Source organism: Uranotaenia lowii, chromosome 2 (assembly GCF_029784155.1).
Source record: "Uranotaenia lowii strain MFRU-FL chromosome 2, ASM2978415v1, whole genome shotgun sequence".
NCBI classification, from domain to species: domain Eukaryota; kingdom Metazoa; phylum Arthropoda; class Insecta; order Diptera; family Culicidae; genus Uranotaenia; species Uranotaenia lowii.
In genome coordinates, this window is record NC_073692.1 from 225620663 (window position 1) to 225642044 (window position 21382).

Sequence of the window (21382 nt, forward strand, 5' to 3'; positions counted from 1 at the left end):
AAGCAGCAAAACGAAGACCACGCTCTCTATCTTCTCTATTTTTGCAAGGGAAACGTTCAGCTAAACGATCTGAGAAAGGCAGTATTCAATTGTATTGTGCAGTGGAACTACTATTCGAACAAGACAAAAGCTCCAGCTGAATGCCGAAACTGTCAGTGGTTTGGGCACGGTTCTTCAACATGCTTTCGACAACCAAGATGTGTGAAATGTGGAAACTCACACAAAACATCCGATTGCCCTTTGACTGTGGATCGAGAGGACAGAAACGTAAGATTGCCTGACGATCAGCTGAAATGCGCAAACTGTGACCAGCATCCCACAGCTAATTCCAAGGACTGCGTGAAACGTAAGGAATACATCGAAGCCAGAAATCGCCACTGTAGTAGATCCAATAAAGCAAGAAAAATGCTTTTTGAAGAGTTTCAGATAGGGTCGTTCATAATCCAGCACCCACTTTCCCCTATCCACATTCCTAGCGATCACAATCGAAGATGTTCAACGCTTGACTTAGTCCTAACAAATGGATATCACTCCATGTCGTGCCCACAGATATTGAATGATTTATCATCTGATCATCTTCCTGTCCAGTTTCAAATTGATTCTTCGAACGTTGAAATGGTCCACCCTAGATCAATTCCTGATTACTCAAAAGCAAATTGGCAAGGTTTAAAGAGATTTTTATTTATTTATTTATTTACTTGTCATCGAATTACACTTATTCGCACAGACTGCTTATGACCTACTTATTCTAAGTCTAAATGCATATTTGGAAATGTTAAAATCAAAGCGATCACTTATTTCATTGAAGCGTCTACAACATGAAACTAAGGGACTATTAAGAGAATAAACAGTACGAGATAACGGTAACCGGAACATCGGTAGGTGGCGCAGAGTCCGTGAAGGAGCGTTGAATGGTAGACGGTTCAGCAGTACGTTGCAGTCGATTTTGTTTGCTAGCAGATCGAATACGAACATACGTTGCAGCAGAGTTCTTCGCTGCTCGAGAGTTGGCAGGTTAATCAATTGACAGCGGTGTTCGTAACGAGGTAGTAAAACAGGATCATTCCACGGTAGGCGTCGGAGAGCATATCGGAGGAACCGTTTTTTGAACTTTTTCAATGCGATTGATGTGAACTGAGTAGAACGGTGCCTAAATTTGTATTCCGTACTCCAGTATGCTTCTCACGTGTGTACAGAACAGAGTTCGCAGACAGTAGATGTCTCTGAAGTTCTGCGTGTTCCTTCGTATGAAACCGAGTGTCACGTAGGCTCTGCTGATCGATGCGGAGATGTGTTCGTCGAATGTCAACTTGGTGTCCATGGTGATGCCCAAGTCCTTCACAGAAGAAACTCTTGCTATAGTCTCCTCGCCTATGGTGTATTCAAAATATAAACAGGGGCGAGATTATGGAACTCGAAACAATCGAGTTTCGCTCGATTCGACCGACTTTGGCATTACCGATCTTGAACGAGCTCGATTCGAATGGAACGTTTTCGAGAGTACTAGATCTTCGAGTACTAAAACGTCAATTTTTGCATTATGAATCATTGTGTTCGAGCATTTTTTTGCTCGAAACGAAAACAAAAGTCTCGACAGCTATGTAGTTTTCGACCGTTTTGATAATTTCGTGAAAACAAGTTAGTTTGCAGAAAATTCCAATTTTAAACGTATTGCTTGTGGTTTTCATCTAATACGTAAGTAAATATGTTGTTGTTTAGTGTATTTTTACCCTATCTCATCATTTTATTTTTGCTTTAGGACAATGGAATCGCCACGACAAACTATGAGTGTCAATAACAATCAAATTGAATTTATGACGGATTTCATGGAGGAGAATTCAAATCTCGCAAAAGGACTGTTAAAAACCAATGACGCTAAAAGGACTTCCCACAGATTATGGGAAGAGTTGAAAAATGGACTTAACGAGCGAGGTCCTCCTGCGCGGGGAGTAACAGAGTGGAAAAAAGTAAGTTAATTCATAACAGTGCTTGCTGATGTGAAACCCGTGATCTGAAATCATTATTTTTTGTTTTACTTTATTTGTTATATGATTTTCTAAATTTTGAAAGTATTAGGATTTATGATGCGTTTTTTCAAGATTACCGTTAAAAGTTATAAAAATATTATAAACAAAATCGATTATTGTGTGTTTGGTTTTCAACTGTACAAATAGTATACATTTTTTTTATAACTTAGGTGTGGGCGGATTTCAAGTACAAGGTCAAGAACAAACTTCGCCACAACATAACCAGCGCAAACAAAACGGGAGGCGGTCCAAATAAAACCAAGCAGTTGAACTTATATGAAGAAAGTGTGGTAAGATCTGCCGGTTTAAGTTCCGCTGTTGCTGGTATTGCGTCGGCAAAATCGTTTGGTTGCCGGAAGAGGCGTCTTCCGTCGTTAGATGAAATATCGGAACCCTCCATGGAAGCTCGATCGAATGATGAAAATGAAGTTTTTGTTAATGAATATATGGCAGAAGAGTTGGGCGGCTTTCCTTCAGTTTCGGAGGAGACTGGACGTGTACGTGACATGGATACTGGAACTGGAACTAGGACAAGTAAGCGGATTATCGGAAAAAAGGATAAACTAGAACTTTTTCGAAGATACGTTGAAGCGAAGGAAGAATCGAACCAAACACAAAAAGATCTGTTACAAATCAAGCAAGAAAGCTTGGAAATCAAAAAACAAATGCTTGAATTGGAGTTGAAAAAATTTGATTCCATCCAATACAAATCCAAGTATTCGAACTGAAAGGAATTAATACATTATTTGTTGTTCTTATTAATAAATATACGTATTTATTTCTGCGTAAAATATTGTCCCTGCAGTCAACAAAACTAGCATTCTTCATTTTAGTCAAGCAAAGAGTCTCTGATTGCGTCACGAATTCTTTGGGCCCTTCAGTCTAATACACGATCATTTCGCATTTCAGCTGTTACTGATAATTGGTCCGCGGGTAATAACATACAATCTAAATCAAATGCTACATTATAAGCTATACACATGTTTTGTAACGCACAACACACATTTATAATTGCTGTGATCTTCTTCGGACTGTATCGAAGCTAACGATCGGACGAAAGACACCTCCAGCGAGATTTTAATACACCAATTCCTCTTTCTACCGAGCATCTGGCAGTGGAATGTATACTGTTGAACTTTTCTTCCCCTGAACCATAATTAGCATTTCGGTATGGTGTTAACAGCCAAGGTGCTAAGCAATATCCACTATCACCTGAAAATCAAATGACTTCAATAAAATTGTCACGTTAACTGAGATGTAAGCTTACCTAATAATCTAGATTCTCCATTCCGGAAGTTTTCTTCGAAAAACTCTCGTTCTGCACTAATGTCCCACACAAATGAGTCGTGAGCAGCTCCATCGAAACGGGGATTTATGGCCAGAATGCGATAGTTATGGTCGGTTATCTGTGTGTTGAAAAATATTTTTCATGGGCAAAAAATTTTCAAAAACTAAAAAGTGTTATAGTTACTTACTATCATGGCGTTGATACTGTGAAATCCTTTTCGATTAAAATACATGTGTTCGTCCTTTGTAGGTCTCAAAATGGGTATATGGGTACCATCGATACACCCTATGACACCGGGTATCTTGAATTTATCAAAGTAGTGCTTTTTTGTTTCATTGAAGGATTGCGTATTTAATCCGATCCACTTTTCACAGAGGGTTTCTTCTAATAGAGATATTAATTCGCTAAATATCGTAGAAACGGTTGGCTGCGCCATTCCAAGCAAAAAGCTTGCTCCAACGTTGGTTTGATAGGATCCACTAGCTAGTAGATTTAAAGTGGCTGCCAATTTCAACGTAGAAGGAATAGCTGAGGATTTGGAAGTTTGCGGGAACTCGGTTGTTTCAAGAATATTCTTGAAAGCTTCTCGACTCACTCTAAAATACTGACGAAACCTTGAAAAGCATGGAAATTATTACTTCTATCCAATATACAAGCAGCTAAACAAGACTCACTGATTTTCATTCAGAGAAAGAGGATCACTTTTATCCCGCAGCTGACATCTCTGAGGTGCAAGCATACAATCATCGTCACTGTCGCTTCCGTAGAAAAACATGTCAAGTTTCTTTTTTAAGCACTATCTTCGTAAAGTAATATCAATTGGAAAATTTTCGGCGTTTTAAATAAATTCAGCAAATTAAACTTTTGTTTTTGTTAACAAACTCCAAATTTGACACTTCGTTTCGAGATAATCTACTACCCGGTTTACTCGAAATCTAGTACGTTAGAATTTAGAACTCGAACGAGATACGTAATACCGATTCTAATTCGATTCGAGTTAAAACTCGAAACGAGTATCTCGAATCGAATAGGATTCATAATTTCACCCCAGGTTTTTTTCCGTGTGAATGTTATTGAGTAACTTTTCTTCGTGTTGACTTCCATTCCATTTGTCTGACACCATTAAGATGCTAAAATCGACCAACAACAACTTGATTTAAGTTCCGTAACACCTTTGTGGTAGATAACATGATTGAATATTTCACAGAATTAATTGAACAGGTTCATGCACGCAACATTCTTCGTTTAGTTCCAGGCAAATACAAACTTGTTATACCCGATGATATTTTAATGTTATACAGACTTAGAAACACCAGAAGAAGGAAATGGCAACGTATTAGAAGAGACACATATCTTAAATCGCAATATGATTATACTAATGCTTTGGTAAAACAGAGTATCGTGAAATTAAGAAACAACGCATGGGATAAGAATCTTTTAGATATGAACAGGGACAGCCTTAACTGTACAAAATTGTGGAAGTTCACAAAACTTATTGAAAACCAACATACTTCAATTCCACCGCTTAAAAAAGATGACAAAATTCTATTAACCGATCGAGAGAAATGCGAAGAAATAGCACGCCCCTTTGCTAATGCACATTTGACAACTTTCAACGATGTCAGTTCCATTGAACAAGAAGTTTTTTCAACCGTTGATAATTTTCTGGCAAATAACGTTGCTATACGACCGGACCCATGCTTTTTGACTAAACCAAAAGAGATTTCTTCATTGATTCAAAACATTAAGAACTGTAAATCTCCCAGCATGGACAGCATAAACAATAGATCGGTAATGAATTTTGAATACGGTGAATGAGCCAAATCTAAACAAATGGAGTTATCAGCTGAGTGATAAAGTACGTTCGGAGATCTACATTTTGAGTGTACAACGTTATCTGAAGGATATTTGGTTTTCGAGAATTAAAGAAAACAAAATAGAATTTTAGCTGGGAGCTTATGGGGCTGTCAAACTTGAAACGCGTTTTTCTCGAAACAGTGATGTTGGCGCATTCGCCGTATTCAAAATTCGATACCGAGATGTTTGAAACGATTGTCTAAGAAGGCCTTAGTGTTTTTGACTTTTATTTTCAACTCGTGTAGGGTCAATGTGGTGGAAAGAGAGGTGATGAGAAAGAAACGTTGCAAAAGTAGAAGTAAAGTTTTTTCTTCGTAAACATAGTTACCATGTCAGAAGTGACGTCACTATCGACCATTTTCGCGACCATTTTGCCTAGGATAAATGAAGCTCCCTGATAACGACGCCTCGCGACGCAGGGCTTGGTTATGTTTATTTTTCTTTTTTCTCTCCGACGTGCAATAGTGTGCGTTCCTTTGCGCCACCTTAGTAAAATTGTACTTCATTGGTGTAGGGTGGTAACGGACTTATTTTGGACCGGGTACCAGGGGTGTCAGGTGGTTTTGACAAAAATCAGGACACCGCCATGAAAAAAATCAGGATTTTTCAGGACACCACTAAATAGATGAAATAACATGCAGCTCTGCTTAGATTGCATAACTAAAGGCGAAATACAGGTGCTGAAGACGCCTCAATGTATGCAACTAAAGTGAGAAAAATCTTGACTGGCCTGAAGTTAATATCGGAAACCTCTATTTAAATATCATTTGAACCAAAGATTATCATCGGTCAAACTGGTAAAACGATTTTGTTACAGATTTGTTTGATTTTCTCACCATTTAACAATAAATTTCGTTACAGTTTAGACATTTCCAGAAAATCAGGACAAATCAGGACGTTTTGGAGGTCATTTTTTAAAAATCAGGACAATTCAAGCGTTTTTGAAAAATCAGGACGGCCTCTCAAAAATCAGGACAAATCCTGAAAAATCAGGACACCTGACACCCCTGCCGGGTACATATTTTGGACTACCTTTCTGCTTTTTTCCAATATTCCACGCATAAATCATTTTAATCATTAAAATTTTGAATACATATAGTTGAAGCTACTTCATATGATTCTAATCGTAACTAACATTCTATTCAATTAAGAAAGTAAGGGAGAGAAAATTGATAATAAAGTTTTGAATTTTCACAGTTGCGGTCAATCAAGCCCATTTCAGGAGAACGTGCCATTATTGGAGTCAACTTTCAAGAAGTTGTCTGTATATCTGTGATGAGTTTAACAACTACAAATATGTTCACAGCTATGAAAAAATACTTGGAAACTAGTTTGCAAGCTCGAAGAACCAAAAAATCATGTTTTGATAGCAATTTGACCCATGTCGAAAATAGGTCCTACTTAATTCCTTAGTGACTTGTTTTGAACCACTCAACATAACCTGGGTATTTTACTTGCTGTTAAATGCTTATAAACGTAATAAGACGTTATAGGAGGATATGAAAATAATGTTATACCCTTTAAAATATTATTATTAAAAAAAATGGATTTTGGAATTATTTTATTCAATAAACTCGCTAAAGCCCAAACCCGCCTTTAGACGGGGTTCACTTCAATCGGCATAAAACCAAGCCAATCATTGTTTAAACTTACATTCTTGTGATTTAAACCGCAATAATCTAACAATCCACATTAATGGCAACTGTTTGATAAGAAGTTGTCAAAAGCTACAGCTTAAAGAAGCTTTAAAACATGAAAAAAGTGAACATCCACCAATTTTTTATTGAGTCATTTTTTTATGCTTCATGAAAAATTATTGACAGTTTGGTCCAAAAGTTACAACCATTCAGAGTTGATTTTCTAGAAAAAAAAACTTGGTAAAAAAAAAGGTAACTTGGAAAAATTGTAATATCTCAAATAACATAAGAACAATTTAAAAAAATATCAAACATATATTCAAATATAATTATGAGATAGTCTTACTATGTTTCAAAACTTAGGGAAAAAAAGTTAAAATGTTCAAAAATTAAAATTAAATGAGTACTATGAATCTTAATTTTCAGCCCCTGTGGTTATGCAATTTTTGAAGAAGAAAAAGTGTTAAAAAATCTACTTCGACGATTTTTATCGTAAAACAAAAGTTGTTTCAATGATAAAACTAAACTTTCGTGAATTTTTCAGCTAAAAAATCGAATAATTCTCGCACAATTTTATCTTTTATGGATCTATTACCGTATTCGTTTTCACCACCCGAAAGTGTTGCACCATCCACGCTGAAAACGAGCATGAATCGAGTTCTGCACTCACCTTTGTTGGTGTGCGTGAAATCGGCAGTGTCAACAGAAAACATCAAGCTGTCAAAAATCCATTACAGCTGGTATTTGTTTTGTTTGACTTCGAAAATTGAAATGAAATTTACATTAGTTGATCATTGTCTTTTAAATAATATGAAAATTTTAGCATGAATTTATATATTATGTTGAATTGTGAAGATTTCAGATTTATTTTGCTTGGTAGATTCGCCTCTGGCTCTGATGATTACTGCAATACCGGCTGATTCTGGGCGGTCTATGCTTGCTGCTGCTGATAGACTGCAGTTACCCCAGCTTGAAGGTTCCGGTATTTTGAACGTTTATTCCTTGCAAATCTCATCTTCGTTCGAGTACCTATTTCCGTTTCCAGATTACAAAAAAAATTCTTGGAAGTCAAAACGGCGAACTCGGATCGCGGAAGTCGGGGGAGAAAGTTTTGCTAACAGGTCGAAACGAACGAAATTCAAGCTCCCAATGCTGGTGTAGTCTCGAACTACCGTTTTTAATAGGGCAAAGAGTGGGAATCCGGGACTTGGCGCAACCGAGCATCGTCGCCCTAAGGCACAGCTCGAAGCTGGCTTGTAGCAGAGTAGCTTCGATGCAGCTGAACGCTTCTTGCTGTGGAGACCAACTTATAGGACCCTCCCGAACAAGTAAACCATTCGGTTTGGGCGATTCCACCAAATCTTTGGGTTGGCCTTTTTTGCACTCGGATTTGCTGCTCTTTTTCGGCATCGCCTGGACGCAGCAAGCCTTCTGGGCACATTTCTTCTTGGGAGCGTTGTTTGCTTTGGAACGTGCCATCCAGGTGAAATTCTTCGCCTCTGTTGGCAACGGCACTGGTATTGAATCCGGAACAAGTTTCCGTTCTTCGGGATAATAAAGAGAAAAAAACAGCTCGAACGCAATTTTGCGGTATAAAAAAAATTTTCACCATTTCCCAGAAATTTTTTCACTAGAATGAACCATTTACCAGAATTTTTTTCTCCAGAAGAACCATTTCCCAGAAAAGTGAAAACATTTATCCTTACTAGAAATTATTTAAAAAAAAAATGAATTGTCACAAAAAAAAACGGGGTTTCAAAACTTTATTCTTTTGCGGCAAAGCCGCAACCAACGAGGATGAAGGGGCTGAGGCGGCACAAAGCCGTCGGAAGCGGCGGCCCCATTACATTGGTCTAGGTCTGCCGGGGCTTCCTAGGTCTGCGTGAAAGCTAGGGGTGATCCCTTAGCCCCGTCCGCCACGCGACAGCGTGAAGGACAATATTTCTTTATCGAACGCGCAGCGTGAGGAGTCGGATACCAAAACAGCTTTCAAAGGACCATGGTTGGCATTGAATTAATTCAAGTAGGGCTAGGTGGGGTAATTATGAACAAAATTTCTTCATTTTGCACACTTACAGTCACCATATGTTTATTTCTTATCGCAAACTCTGAAAAGCTGCCAACAATGAATGTTTCCGTGCTCTTCATCATTCTGTAGAACAACTTTTTGTTTTTGGTCGCAACCTATGTCCTTGAGACGTCTGTTCATAATTACCCCGTCTGTTCATATTTACCCCCCTCTCTAGGGGGTAATTATGAACACGGATTACGAAAGGGGTATAAATTTTTTGAAAAGTAATTGTAGTTATACGTTACATTTACCCATAGTAAGCAGTGTATGGTGATTTTTTACTTAAAAAATTATGTTCATAATTACCCCGAACGCTGTTCATATTTACCCCGAAACTTGTCCAATATGATTTATATGGTGTCAGAAAATCTTAACTCAACACCAAATAAAGAAAATAATTAGCAGTAATAAGTAAATGGATTATTTTATAAAAACTCAATTCAATTAATGTATAAAACTTGTAAAATAAACAAATGTTGTCAAAATTTAGAGGTAAAGCAACACAAAAAATAGCAATTTAGTGTTCTTTTTTATTGATTTTTTCTATCTTTTGTTTCGGTAGTTCAATTTTTAGATGCATTTTTTACGTTTTAGTTGGTTTCTTTTTCTTTCGTTACTTTATGTCGTTGTCGTCGTTTATTTTAAAGGACCTCTCCATACGTGAGAAATTTTAGGCGAGTTAGACAACTCAACAGTTTTTACATCCGTTTAAAATGTCCTGCGCAGCAAACATCAAGTTTTCACCTAAATATTGTGGGTTAGGCTTTTCACGTACGTGCGAGATATCATGAAATTGAAACCTATACATATACAGAAAATTCTATTTTTTTTTAAAGATGGTGGTTTCATAAAAACACTTATTAAAATCTTTTTGGATCAGTGAACAGTCATTTTTTCAAGGCTTGTCAGTTCTATATGATCGACTGTTTTGAAAAATATTTACACTAATTAATTTTTTTATCACCTATACGAAATTTCACATTAGTAGCTCTATTTTATCAAAAAAAATTCTGCAGTAACTTCCTCACAAAACTGAAAGAGAAAATCTTCAACCAAAAGATTTTCATTTTGTACTAAATTAAAAAAATGTATTCGAACAAATTAAGATTGAAAAAAGTAACCAAGAATTAAAATAAGACTGCTAGAAAATAGATTTTGAATCTTTGTTATCCGAATGTAACTCATAAATAATTATTATTTGCTGTAATTTTAATGCTTGAATAGCAGCACGTTGTCCAAACACACAGGAAAATTTATCTTTTTGATCTTTGTTTTGTGGACTTATTCACCTATTAAAGTTATCATGGTTTTTCATATATTTTACTGTTGACCACAGAGATTTAAGGTTCATATTAATGTTAAGTTTCACGCGGTAATGAATAAAAGCTCGAGCAGCAAACTTTTTGCTTAAAAATGATGAATTTTATTTTTATTAAAATTAAAAATTTCTTCAAGTCTAGTTTATAACCTTGTTATTTATCAATACAAAAAAAACTGGTTTTGGAAGGACGTAAAACCTGTATTCGGTAATAGAGAACAATTCCTGGGATACAGGTTTTCGGTTTCGGTATTACCGGTAAAACTATCCTTACGCACCACTCACTTAATCTAAGAAAACATTTGATTGCCTTTTTTCTATCAACAAAAAACAAGTTCTTATTACTATTTTTTTTAAATAAAATCAAGACTTGTTTAAATATGGTTACGCGAGCTTTTTTTTCAAATTTTATTTTCAGTTTTGATAAAATTGTGTTCAAAAGTTTTTTTCAAAGACTGAAAAGAATTGGCATAGCTTTTTTTCTAAATCCGAATCTCATTTTTATAAAAAAAATCAATTCCTCAAAAATTCAAAACTCAACACTTAACACATTGCGGACCTCAATTAAATAAGAAATTTATTGAATTTGGACCAGTGGATTCTGTGAGCGCTGATGTGGTCTAGCGGATAGGCTGGCGCGAGTCTAGTTTTGGTATGCCTGGCGTACTGGGTTCGATTCCCGGTATCGGCAAGAAAACTTTTGGGTTTCGAATCCCATAAGTGGCCAACAGGTAAGATGTGTTTCCTCTTATATCTGACTATATAAGAAGAATGTTCAATCAGTTGCCAGCTTGCCAGGTATACCTGATACCGGATGCCGGAATACCTGTAAATAAACTAGCCCATCTGATTGACTCGTTCTTCCAAAATATACCAACACCAACACAATACATTCATCCACAACAGTTAATACGAAGCCATTGGGTTTGGAGATTTGTCGAAATTAATAATCTAAGAAGGCATGTGAGGCATACTTAAGCAGAAACTGCGGTGAATCTGTGCACCCATGGTGGATAACTAAAATACATACTTACATTCTGTGATATAGAATGCCGAGTGTTGATACTTCCCGGCTAAGATTCCTTCGCGGTCCTAAATTTATTAAGATCTTACTGAAGGGGGAAGGACGGGGGGAGAGGGTAGTTTTGTAAGATTTTTTTTCACAAGGGGAGGAAGGGGAAAAGGGTCTGGAAATGCTTGGTTAATTAGTAAATGGCCCCCTAAGTTGATGAATAAAACATTTGACCATCGAAAAGCGAAAGAAATGGCAGTAAATACATAAGAATATGTGTTCATAATTACCCCATAGGACGAAAACTATGGGGTAAATATGAACACTCATCTGTAAATCAGTGCGAATAAAATTTTTCAAAATTTCTTCCAAATCCAGACAAAGCATCATAAACTAGATGTAAAACAGTTGATAACAACATTCCAGCTGGATTTCCTATGATGAGATAATCAAAACATTGAACATTGTCGAAAACGATTTCCGTTTCACGGGGTAATGGTTTTTTAAAACATCTGAAATGATATCATTAGGATTTGAAAACAGATCAGAAACAGCTTATAGTTATCAATTGGATGTTAAACTATCACTTTTGGAACTTATTGTGTCCATTCATCCCCCACAGCAGCGCGTATAGCACTTGTTCGGAATTACCCCTTGTTCATAATTACCCCACTTGACCCTACCGAAACCACAAAACATAATATCGGTTCTGAAATAATTTTAGTTGGAGACTTTCAAACAATTGGTTTCATTTGAAAAATCACTTTGAAAAAATCAATTTCGAATCATATGGAATTTACAAGAATTCATTAGATTTAACAGCAAAAAAATTAAAAAAATAAATACAAGAGGAAATAATCTGAGATTTGTGTCATTCTGGTAAATGTTCTATTCTGGGGAAAAAAAAATCTGGGAAATGTTCCATTCTGGGAAAAAAAATTCTAGTAAATGGTGCATTCGGGGGAAATTTTTTCTGGGAAGTGGTTCATTCTGGAGTTCGATTTCGGGTATTTGTCATTCTGGGGAAAAGTCATTCTGGGCAATAGTTTTCGGGTAAATGGAATACAATCCTACTTGACACCCCTGCCCTGCACTATTGGGCATTTGCTCAGTGCATTTGTATAAGTAAGCCGTTGGGCAAACAAAAGTGACAGCTTCATGTAAAATGAATTCGACTCGATGGAAGATAGATATTTTCTCAAATAATTTACGAAAACTATTGAAAGTTTTCTGTTTTACAGCACATCATAAAGAAGCCAGTATATTTGTATACTTTTTTTGTAAGTTTTGTTTGGGATTGCGAGTGAGGTTCGCTGAAAAAATAAAGATTTTAGTGGAGGCAGGCCAAATATTGCTTAAGTTTATTGATAAATTTCATGAAGGATGCCCTTCAATTCATCCTGCTGGTTGAAAACTCAATAAGATAGACCAGATTCTGCTTACAAAAAATCTGGGGCAACCGTTGCTAGTGCCTTACATAGATGGTTAAGGTTTTTAAAATTTAGCTGTGCTTGTTTACGGACTATTCTTTTATTAAATATCCACAAAATCATTTCCACGGATGATCCAAAATATACCAAATGACTCTTTTTTAGAGAAAATGCGCATACATTCACGGAAAATACGAAGTTTTAGTTGAATTTTGCCTTTGCTGCAGATAAAAACCGTAGATTTGTGCCCCCACTTGTATGTGTGGGTAGCAAAAACTCTATTGGTTGAAGTTGCAGTTGTTTACCGGTAGCACTACCAGCACACACATAACTAATCTCCATGTGCAATCTAAGTTCTCTTGAAAAGATCCATCCACATTGCATGTGCTGCATCATTGAGGCGTATAATTCCAAATTCCAAGGTATACACGGCTTGCATTTTACTAATGCTAAAACCGCCAACCTCCATCATACTATGTGTGCCAGGTTATGTCACGACCGGGATTCGATCTCATAATCGTTGGCTTAGAAGACAAGGATGCTATCCTCTAGGCCACGAGCTGCTGGCTAATAAGTTGCTAAAGCATGGATCACTACAAATCTGGACGCACTATTTATTTTACCATAGTGCTCCTAGTTGTCGGATCTGGAATGTTTTGGCAGCACTTTGTAGAGGAATGTTTCTTCTACCAGTGCTGAAAATTTCATTACGATTCGTTTTGTGTCAAAAAAGTTACACGTGATGGAAGCCGCGAGATGAAAATAAATTTTGAACACCCACGTCAAAAACCCGGCGTGTTCGGGTTCAAAAATCGCGAAATCGTTAAAAATGGTCAAATCAACCGTGTGTAGCGTTCTCAAACGTTTCCGTGAGATGCGTACTATAGATCGGCAGGTTCATACCAAGCGTCATAGTGGAATTAAGGATCGGAAACTGCATTTGAAGGTGTTGAGAACGATCAAGGAAAACACAGGGTAGTCGGACTATGACATTGCCAAGAAATTCAACGCCGACCGATGCACCGTCAGCAGAATTCGTCTACGCGAAGGAATACGATCCTATCGGACCAGTAAGCAACCAAACCGGACATTGAAGCAGAATTTAGTAGCCAAAGGACGTGCACGCAAGTTATACAAGAAGATTCCAACGAAGTTCGACGGATGCATCCTCATGGATGACGAAACGTACGTGAAGATGGATTTTGGGCAGCTTTCTGGCCAAAAATTATGTAAAGCCACTGCAGTGGTGCACTGCACTGGTCATGGTGATGTCGCCGGCAACTTCAAATTCGTTTTTGCTGATAAGTTTGCAAGAAACCCAAGCAACCAAAAGTCACATATTTACTTGAATGAAGGCATTGAAAGTTACATATTGGCTGACAAAGAGAATCAACTGCCCAATTCCCTTTAGTGAACTTTATGTGCTCATTAATGAACTTGAAAGTTGCAAAAGTGATTAATATGTACGTTGTATGTGACTTGTTTTGCCCAATTCCCATTAGTGAACTATATGTGCTCATTAACGAACTTGAAAGCTGCAAAAGTGATCTATACGTACGTTATACGGGACTTAAGTCACATAAAAGGCACAAAAGTGCCCAATACGGGATTTGGTAAGTCACATAAAGGGCACAAAAGAGCTCAAACGGGATTTGATAAGTCACAAAAAGTGCATTGATGTGCTTTCAAAACCAAATCACCACTTCGAGTTTTAGTTTCAGTTAGAACAACATCTAGGCGTGGTCTCGTGGTAGCGTGTTCGGTTCTCACCACGAAGGTCGGGGTTCGATCCCCAAGCCGAGCAAGTTTTTTTTCAATAAGTAATTTTGTACATGAGTGACCATTCTGATGCGATATATGTAGGAAATGTAGGAAAGAAGCAATTGAGCAATTTGTTGAGTTTGAAATCCGGCGCGTGGCATCATGGCGGCACCGGTATAGAACACAGTAAATAATCAAGAGAAGGTGATATGAACCGAAGCAAACGGTTCAGTTAAGATAGAGAGAAATTTTTTTGCTCATTTGCGATTTTTTGGAAGCTGAATTAAGAGGCCGCTGGAAGCTGAATAGAAGATCATTAAGACTTGTTTTGGAACTTGAAAGTATCAATAAGAACTTAAATTTTGAGCTGCATAGAACGTACTTCATATCAATGATGGGGCTGAGTAAGCGTTTTTGTACCTGTTTTATGAGACTTTTGGTTGCTTGGGAAGTGTTTGATCTGGCAAGGTATTTGCAGCTGCGAACGAAAAATTCCGGTTTTTGTGAAAAACAAGACCATGGACTCCGAAATATACAAGGAGGAATGCCTGAAAAACTTTTTTTTTCGTACATTAGATCTCACAAAGGACTAGTTAAGTTCTCGCCAGATTTGGCAAGCTGCCACTACAGCTAGGAGGTTCTACAGTGGTATTGGGCCAACGGGTGGATTTTGTCGAAAAGGACATCAACCCACCCAACTGCCCTCAATTCCGCTCTATCGAAAAATTTTGCAGAAGCAGAAGATGAGGAAGAATGGTAGGACGACTCGGGAAGCAACAGAGATGAAGAGATTGTGGAACAAAATGGCCGCTGAGGTCAGTGAATAGGGTGTTCAAACTATAATGAGTGATACTCAACCAAAAGTTCGAAAATTGATCAAAACAACATCGGAATAATTTTTTTTATTATTTTTCCTTTAAAGTGCAATAAAAATCCTACATTTCAAGTACAAAACATTTTTATTTCGTTTATATAGCTCCGAGATAGACCCGTTTTAATGCGTCCAGATTTGTAGTGATCCATGCTTTATCTAGATATTTGAAAATTAATGGAAATGATTTTCCCTGGAATAATGATGTAAAATATTTGAGATTGGTCCTGGATAAAAAACTGACGTTTCAGAAACATGTATCTACAATACACATTGGAAAAATCTGAGCAATTTTTCAACATCCTTTATTGTTTCATTAATCGTAAATCCAAATTGAGCCTTAAAAATGAAAAACTATTGTTAAAGCTGCATTCCGATCAATTTTGATGTATGCCTCTCCTGTGTGGTCAAATTGTGCTTTATACCATCGGAAGAAACTACAAGTGTTTCAGAGTAAATGCCTCAAAATTAAACGCAATCTACATCATTGGCACGGAACCACAGACTTCACAGACTCAGTAATATGGAAACTTTACACCAAATTTTTGATAGACTCAGATCAAATTATGATCAGAGATGTGAAAATTTTACTTCCCCTTTTATAAGGGTCTTGCTTTTGTGAATGCATTAGTTTTCAAGTCTAGTTAGTAGTAGTAGTCGTTAATTTGTAAAATAACAGGGGTTTTTAAAGTTTTTTCATGAATTTATATCAATATGAAACGTTAAACTCAATATTTGCCAAATCTGATAAAGAATAACTTTATAATGAAAGGTGAAAACCAAACTCATTATGTGTAGCATTTAGAATTGAATGTATGTTTCATGAAAAATTACGATGAAAATAAACGAATAATGTATTTACAATACTAGAGAATAAATCTATTTTAAATCTATGTTTAAACTGATAATGTGTGTGGTTAAAATATTATATATTAAATTATATATTAAAATTTACTTATGATTTGCAAATCTAATCAAATACCTACGTACAAAAAAAAATTCTTTAAATTTCAGCCTTTAAAATCCTTTTTTTTTTAAATTCATTAAAAAAATTGGTAGCTCCTAGGGCATATTTCCGAAAGTTGGGATTTAAAATAAATTACTTTTAATATGAAATAACTTAAACCTGAATTATTAGATAGAACCTACTTATGTTTTACTTTTCTTTATGTAAGCAAAGTTCAAGAAGAAATGTTATAGGACAATTTTTGTAACCAAACAACCTTCAAACCCATCCTCCCCCCATGAGCCGGTTGTTCCTACGGCAATGATGGTGCCACAGGGCTTTGCTGACTGTCATTATCACGCAATGAGTACATATTACTCATTGTGTTGCATATGAAAATTCGCGACCAAAACACAATTCTCCATTTGCTTCGAACCGCCATAACTTTCTTGGTTTTAGTCCAATAGTGTTGCAGTCTTCAGATGAAATGTTAGTCTTAAATTGTTAAAATTTGAATAAATTTAATAAGCAATCGAACTGCAAAGAAAAAAGGATTTAATGAAAAACCAGTTTTTATGCTTTTTCAGAACACAATGTCTCAGAATCCCTTTCACGCTTAAGATTCAGTGAATCCCCTTCCCGTTATCAGATTCAGCTCAAATTTGAAATATGGCCTTCTGAAAATTCCCTTAAATCATCTAAGTCTTTTTTTACAAATGTATCGATTTTCAAGTAGGTATTTATAAAGACGAATTGATAAACTAAATAAAAATTATCCTAAATTGTGATTTTTAATAAGGATTGAACCGTAGATTCACACAATGATACAAACAACATACTTTGTTGAGCAAAGTTTAATTGCACATAAATTCGCATCTTTTGACGGCATTGATATTAAAAAAAATACGCTAGGTACAAATTTTGGTCAGTTGAATACAAATTTTTTGGACAAAAAAGTTTTTTCTCTGAAAAATAGCTTGCTGATATTAAATTTTAAAACAAATGAGGATCTTTTTTTTTATTTTTTACGTGTAATATTTGATCAAAACAAAATTTGAAAAAGTTTAAAATATATTAATTTTGTGAAAATTTTTGGACCAGAATTCATTTAAGGGGGGGGTAGGGTCTAACACTTTCAAAAAATCGATTTTTTTATTTTTTTATTTTCTTATTGTAAATCATTTCAAGAATGTTGTGTCAAATTTTCAAGTCAATTGAAGCAAAACTGTAGAAGTTATAGGCCTTTATCTCCTCCTATCTAATACTGCAAGAAAGCAAGAGCAGAAACTTCAAACGCGTTTTTCTCGAAAGCACATTTTTAAAGTCCGTGGACATCGTCATTTGAAAACTACTTATCCGATTCTTTTCAAATTTGGAACATATTTTCTACATATAAAATACCAGACCCCAACGTTTTTCTTTTTTGATTTTTTTACTTTGGGAAGATTTTAATCGTAGTTTTTACTTCGTAGTTACTTCGTAGAAATCGTAGTTTTTACTTCAAACAGCCACAAAAATTTCATAAAAATATTTTTAAGTTAAATAAAAACGTTGGGGTCCAGAAAAACATCTATTAAAAATATTTTGCTCTGATTTTTTGACTTCAGATGATTCTGTGCTGAGATACAGTGTCCACCGCAAATCCTGTTTTCTAAAAGGCATCCTCGAAAGTGCTCCGTCACCGGCTCATTTTTCAATATTTTTCTACGAAAAAAGTACTAAATGTTCTTTTAACTATGCTTTGTATAATGCAAAAAATTTGAATACATTTGTTTGAACGATAGCTCTAGAAAAAAATCGTGAAAATGGTGTTTTTTTATACCCATTAGACCCTACCCCCCCCTTAAAATCAAATTTTTAAAAAGTGTACTTAATTCAAAGATCGCGTTTGCGGAACCTCTTAACATGTTTTTTTAGTTGACCCCATACAAATGTTCGTTCTCCACATCCTTATCTACCATTTGAAGGGTGAGCCCCGGATTTCCAGACATTATCCAATTTTGGGACACCCTAATGCACATATTAACCAATACGCGCATTTCCATTTCCAAAACACTTCCCCCTATCTCGATTTTTAGAATTTTCTATGAGAATCAAAAACTTGAAAAAACTATCTCACGAATCAAGAAACTATGTCATCATTAATTTGTTATTATTAAATGATAACTTTATTACATTACTTAAAAATAATAATTGAAAAAGTGTTGTGGTGGTATACAACGTTATATCTAACACTACTGTTGCTGATGCTCCGTATGGCGGAATTTTATTTGTTCGCGATTTGCCTAAAAACACTCGCATTCATCATACGCAAAGAACTTATTTTTCAACGTGTGTTCCACAATTAGTTAAAACAATTTGAGTCGAATCTTATCTCAAATTCACTGATAGCTGGGTATTTAGTTCTCAGTTAAAGTACAATCAATTCCTCAGCGAGCACTATACCAATTTTCTTATTGATGAGAGATTCAACATAAATATCAAATGAATGCTAAACAGTTTATCGTAGCGATCTTCGGAAGTAGAAGCTGCTAATGACTTAGCATCATCAACTCTAAACGCTCGATCAAAGTCATCTTTCGAGATAAACAAATACACACGTACAAACTTTGCATTGATTTAGTCACGTTTTAGGAAAATATGACTTTTACACTGCTGTACTTCACGTGATTGTCACCATATCGATAAAGGGGCGTTGTAACGTGCTCGAGCCCAAACCTCAGCTGAATTTTATCATATCTACGTTAGGTATTGTTAAGCTCGAAAGGAATCATTTTGATTATTATGTTAGCTCGACAAATTATACCCCTACCATTCACTTTAGAAGCGAACAAGAAAAAAAAATCAATAGAATCGAGTGGTTTAAATTTAGCGGCTTAAATTTAGTAAAGGCCACTGCCGAGATTCACCAGAGTAAAACAGCGATAAACAATATTCACAATCTTATCAATATTTACGCGTAACACAAAGGTTATGCAGTATTCTCTGGCTGCGCTACGTCATTGACTTAACAACAAAATTTTTCGTTCATGCGACCGTTATCAGTTTGGCATGTCGAATCGTCCGGTGGTTGGTACATTACATAGGCCGATACGAAAGGAAACTTTTACTTCATGATCGGAATCCGCATTGTGTGATAAGATATTCGAATCGAAATTCGACACAATTCGGGGACCTGATGGGGGGAAGTAGATAGCCTGAAAAGTCGAATTTTAGTGGCAGAACATGGCGCTGAACTACGGTTGGCGCATCAATGACATAAGATAAAGAAACGATACACAGCAAACGCATGATTGGACTGAGATAAGCTGCAAGAACTTAGCAGGACTGTAACTTTTGTTAACGTTAAAACATATAATCTGAAATTTTAAAAATAATCTATGAAAAACGTTGAATTAATTTAACAGATAATTAAAAAATTGTTAACGACAGTTATGTCTTCGTTTAGAAATAGAGATATTTGATACTATCAACTTTTTCTTTTAAAGCCATACAAATGTTCGAGCTCATATGGGATTTTGGACATTTTAGTACCAACACGTGAAAAGGGTATATGTTCCATCATAGCATTTCGATTGTGCAACTTTTTGTTTGATTTCTGATTTAAATTCACTTGAAAATTTTCATGTTTATATGCCCCGAAAGGTGAGTAAATATGAGCATTCTTTATATGTTTTTATCCTTAATCGGATATTTTCGGGGGTCCCAGAGAAACTAGTCCATCTCATCGAAGCACAATACGAGGCATTTTCGTGCAAGGTCTTGCACGATGGTGTCTTGTCCGAACCAATCCCGGTAACTGCTGGAGTGAGACAAGGATGTATCTTATCACCGCTACTTTTCCTCATCGTAATGGATGAGATTCTGACTGGATCGATCGACTGTGCACCGAACCGAGGATTGCCGTGGAATCCTTTAACAATGGAGCAACTAAACGACCTTGACCTGGCTGACGATATTGTTTTGCTCGCCCAAACACAACCGGACATGCAGAGCAAACTCGACGACCTCACCGATAGTTCCAAGGCAGCAGGTCTCAAAGTCAATGTCGGAAAGACCAAGTCGATGGAGATCAACACAGGAAATCCCTCCAGTTTCATGGTAGCTGGGCAACAAGTTGAGAAAGTGGAGTGCTCCCAGTATCTTGGTAGCCAGATAACGCCTGATGGTGGTACCAGGAAAGACATCGAAACCCGGATCAGAAAGGCCCGATTTGCGTTTGCGAGTCTCCGAAACATCTGGCGGTCACGCCAGATCTCTCTACGAACAAAAATCCGAATCTTCAACTCAAACGTCAAATCCGTATTGCTGTACGGGTGCGAAACTTGGTGCACATATGCGGTAACGACGCGAAAACTGCAAGTATTTGTAAACCGCTGCCTGCGGAACATCATCCGCGCTTGGTGGCCTGGCAACTGGATCTCGAATGAGGAATTACATCGCCGATGTCATCAAAGGGCGCTAGAAATCGAGATTCGGGAACGTAAGTGGAGATGGATTGGGCACACGCTGCGAAAAGATGAAAACGAGATTTGCAGAGAGGCGCTTGACTGGAATCCAGAAGGTCATCGAAGAAGAGGCAGACCCAGAAACTCGTGGCGGCGAAGCCTAGCCGCTGAAATCCGAACTGTCGACGATAATCTTGACTGGGACCAGGTGAAGTCGCTGGCTCCGGATCGTCAGCAGTGGAGGTCTTTTACCACGGCCCTATGCACCGGAGGATCGGCGCGGGATCATTAAGTAAGTAAGTAAGTAGGATATTTTCATGGAAAAATAGCTCACGTTTGCTTATAAAACCTTGCTGGTGTTAAATATTCCGTCTCAATGGCTTCCATTCGTCCTCTACTATGTGTTATATGTCCCATGTCTGTGAGTGAGATGGAGATAAAATCCCTTGATTTTTTAAAAAATTACATAAATAATCATCATATTATTTCATTTCATTTACCAATATAATAAAAAAAATATGTAAGTAAACTTAATTATGCAGTTTTAAATCTCGCTTCCATGTGCTGGATTATAATTGTTTTGCATCACGCGTTTGCTAATTCAACAATTTCATCCATCCAAACATTTGTTTTTATGATTTCAGCTAGTAAATTTTTTTGTAGTATTTTTTACCCCTTAATGAATGCAACACCCTTATGATTTTTCCTCAAAAACA

At 36.5% G+C, this 21382-nt stretch overlaps 1 protein-coding gene across 1 annotated transcript; it reads right to left on the reverse strand.

Annotated features, from left to right (window-relative positions):
* Nucleotides 1-1150: 1150 nt before the first annotated feature.
* On the reverse strand, nucleotides 1151-4090 carry LOC129742364 (putative nuclease HARBI1). Its single transcript, XM_055734257.1, has 4 exons — nucleotides 3990-4090; nucleotides 3503-3929; nucleotides 3295-3433; nucleotides 1151-1371 (listed from the first exon to the last, which is right to left on the reverse strand). The coding sequence occupies exons 1-4, from the start codon at nucleotides 4088-4090 to the stop codon at nucleotides 1151-1153; spliced, it is 888 nt and encodes a 295-aa protein (XP_055590232.1).
* Nucleotides 4091-21382: the final 17292 nt, after the last annotated feature.

Bases quoted from the DNA above. Each gene is read 5' to 3' on its own strand.
- LOC129742364 (XM_055734257.1), bottom strand. From the start codon at position 4,090: ATGTTTTTCTACGGAAGCGACAGTGACGATGATTGTATGCTTGCACCT. The intron at 3,930-3,989 runs GTGAGTCTTGTT...ATGCTTTTCAAG, and splicing joins CTTTCTCTGAATGAAAATCA to GTTTCGTCAGTATTTTAGAG. The intron at 3,434-3,502 runs GTAAGTAACTAT...TTCAACACACAG, and splicing joins ACAGTATCAACGCCATGATA to ATAACCGACCATAACTATCG.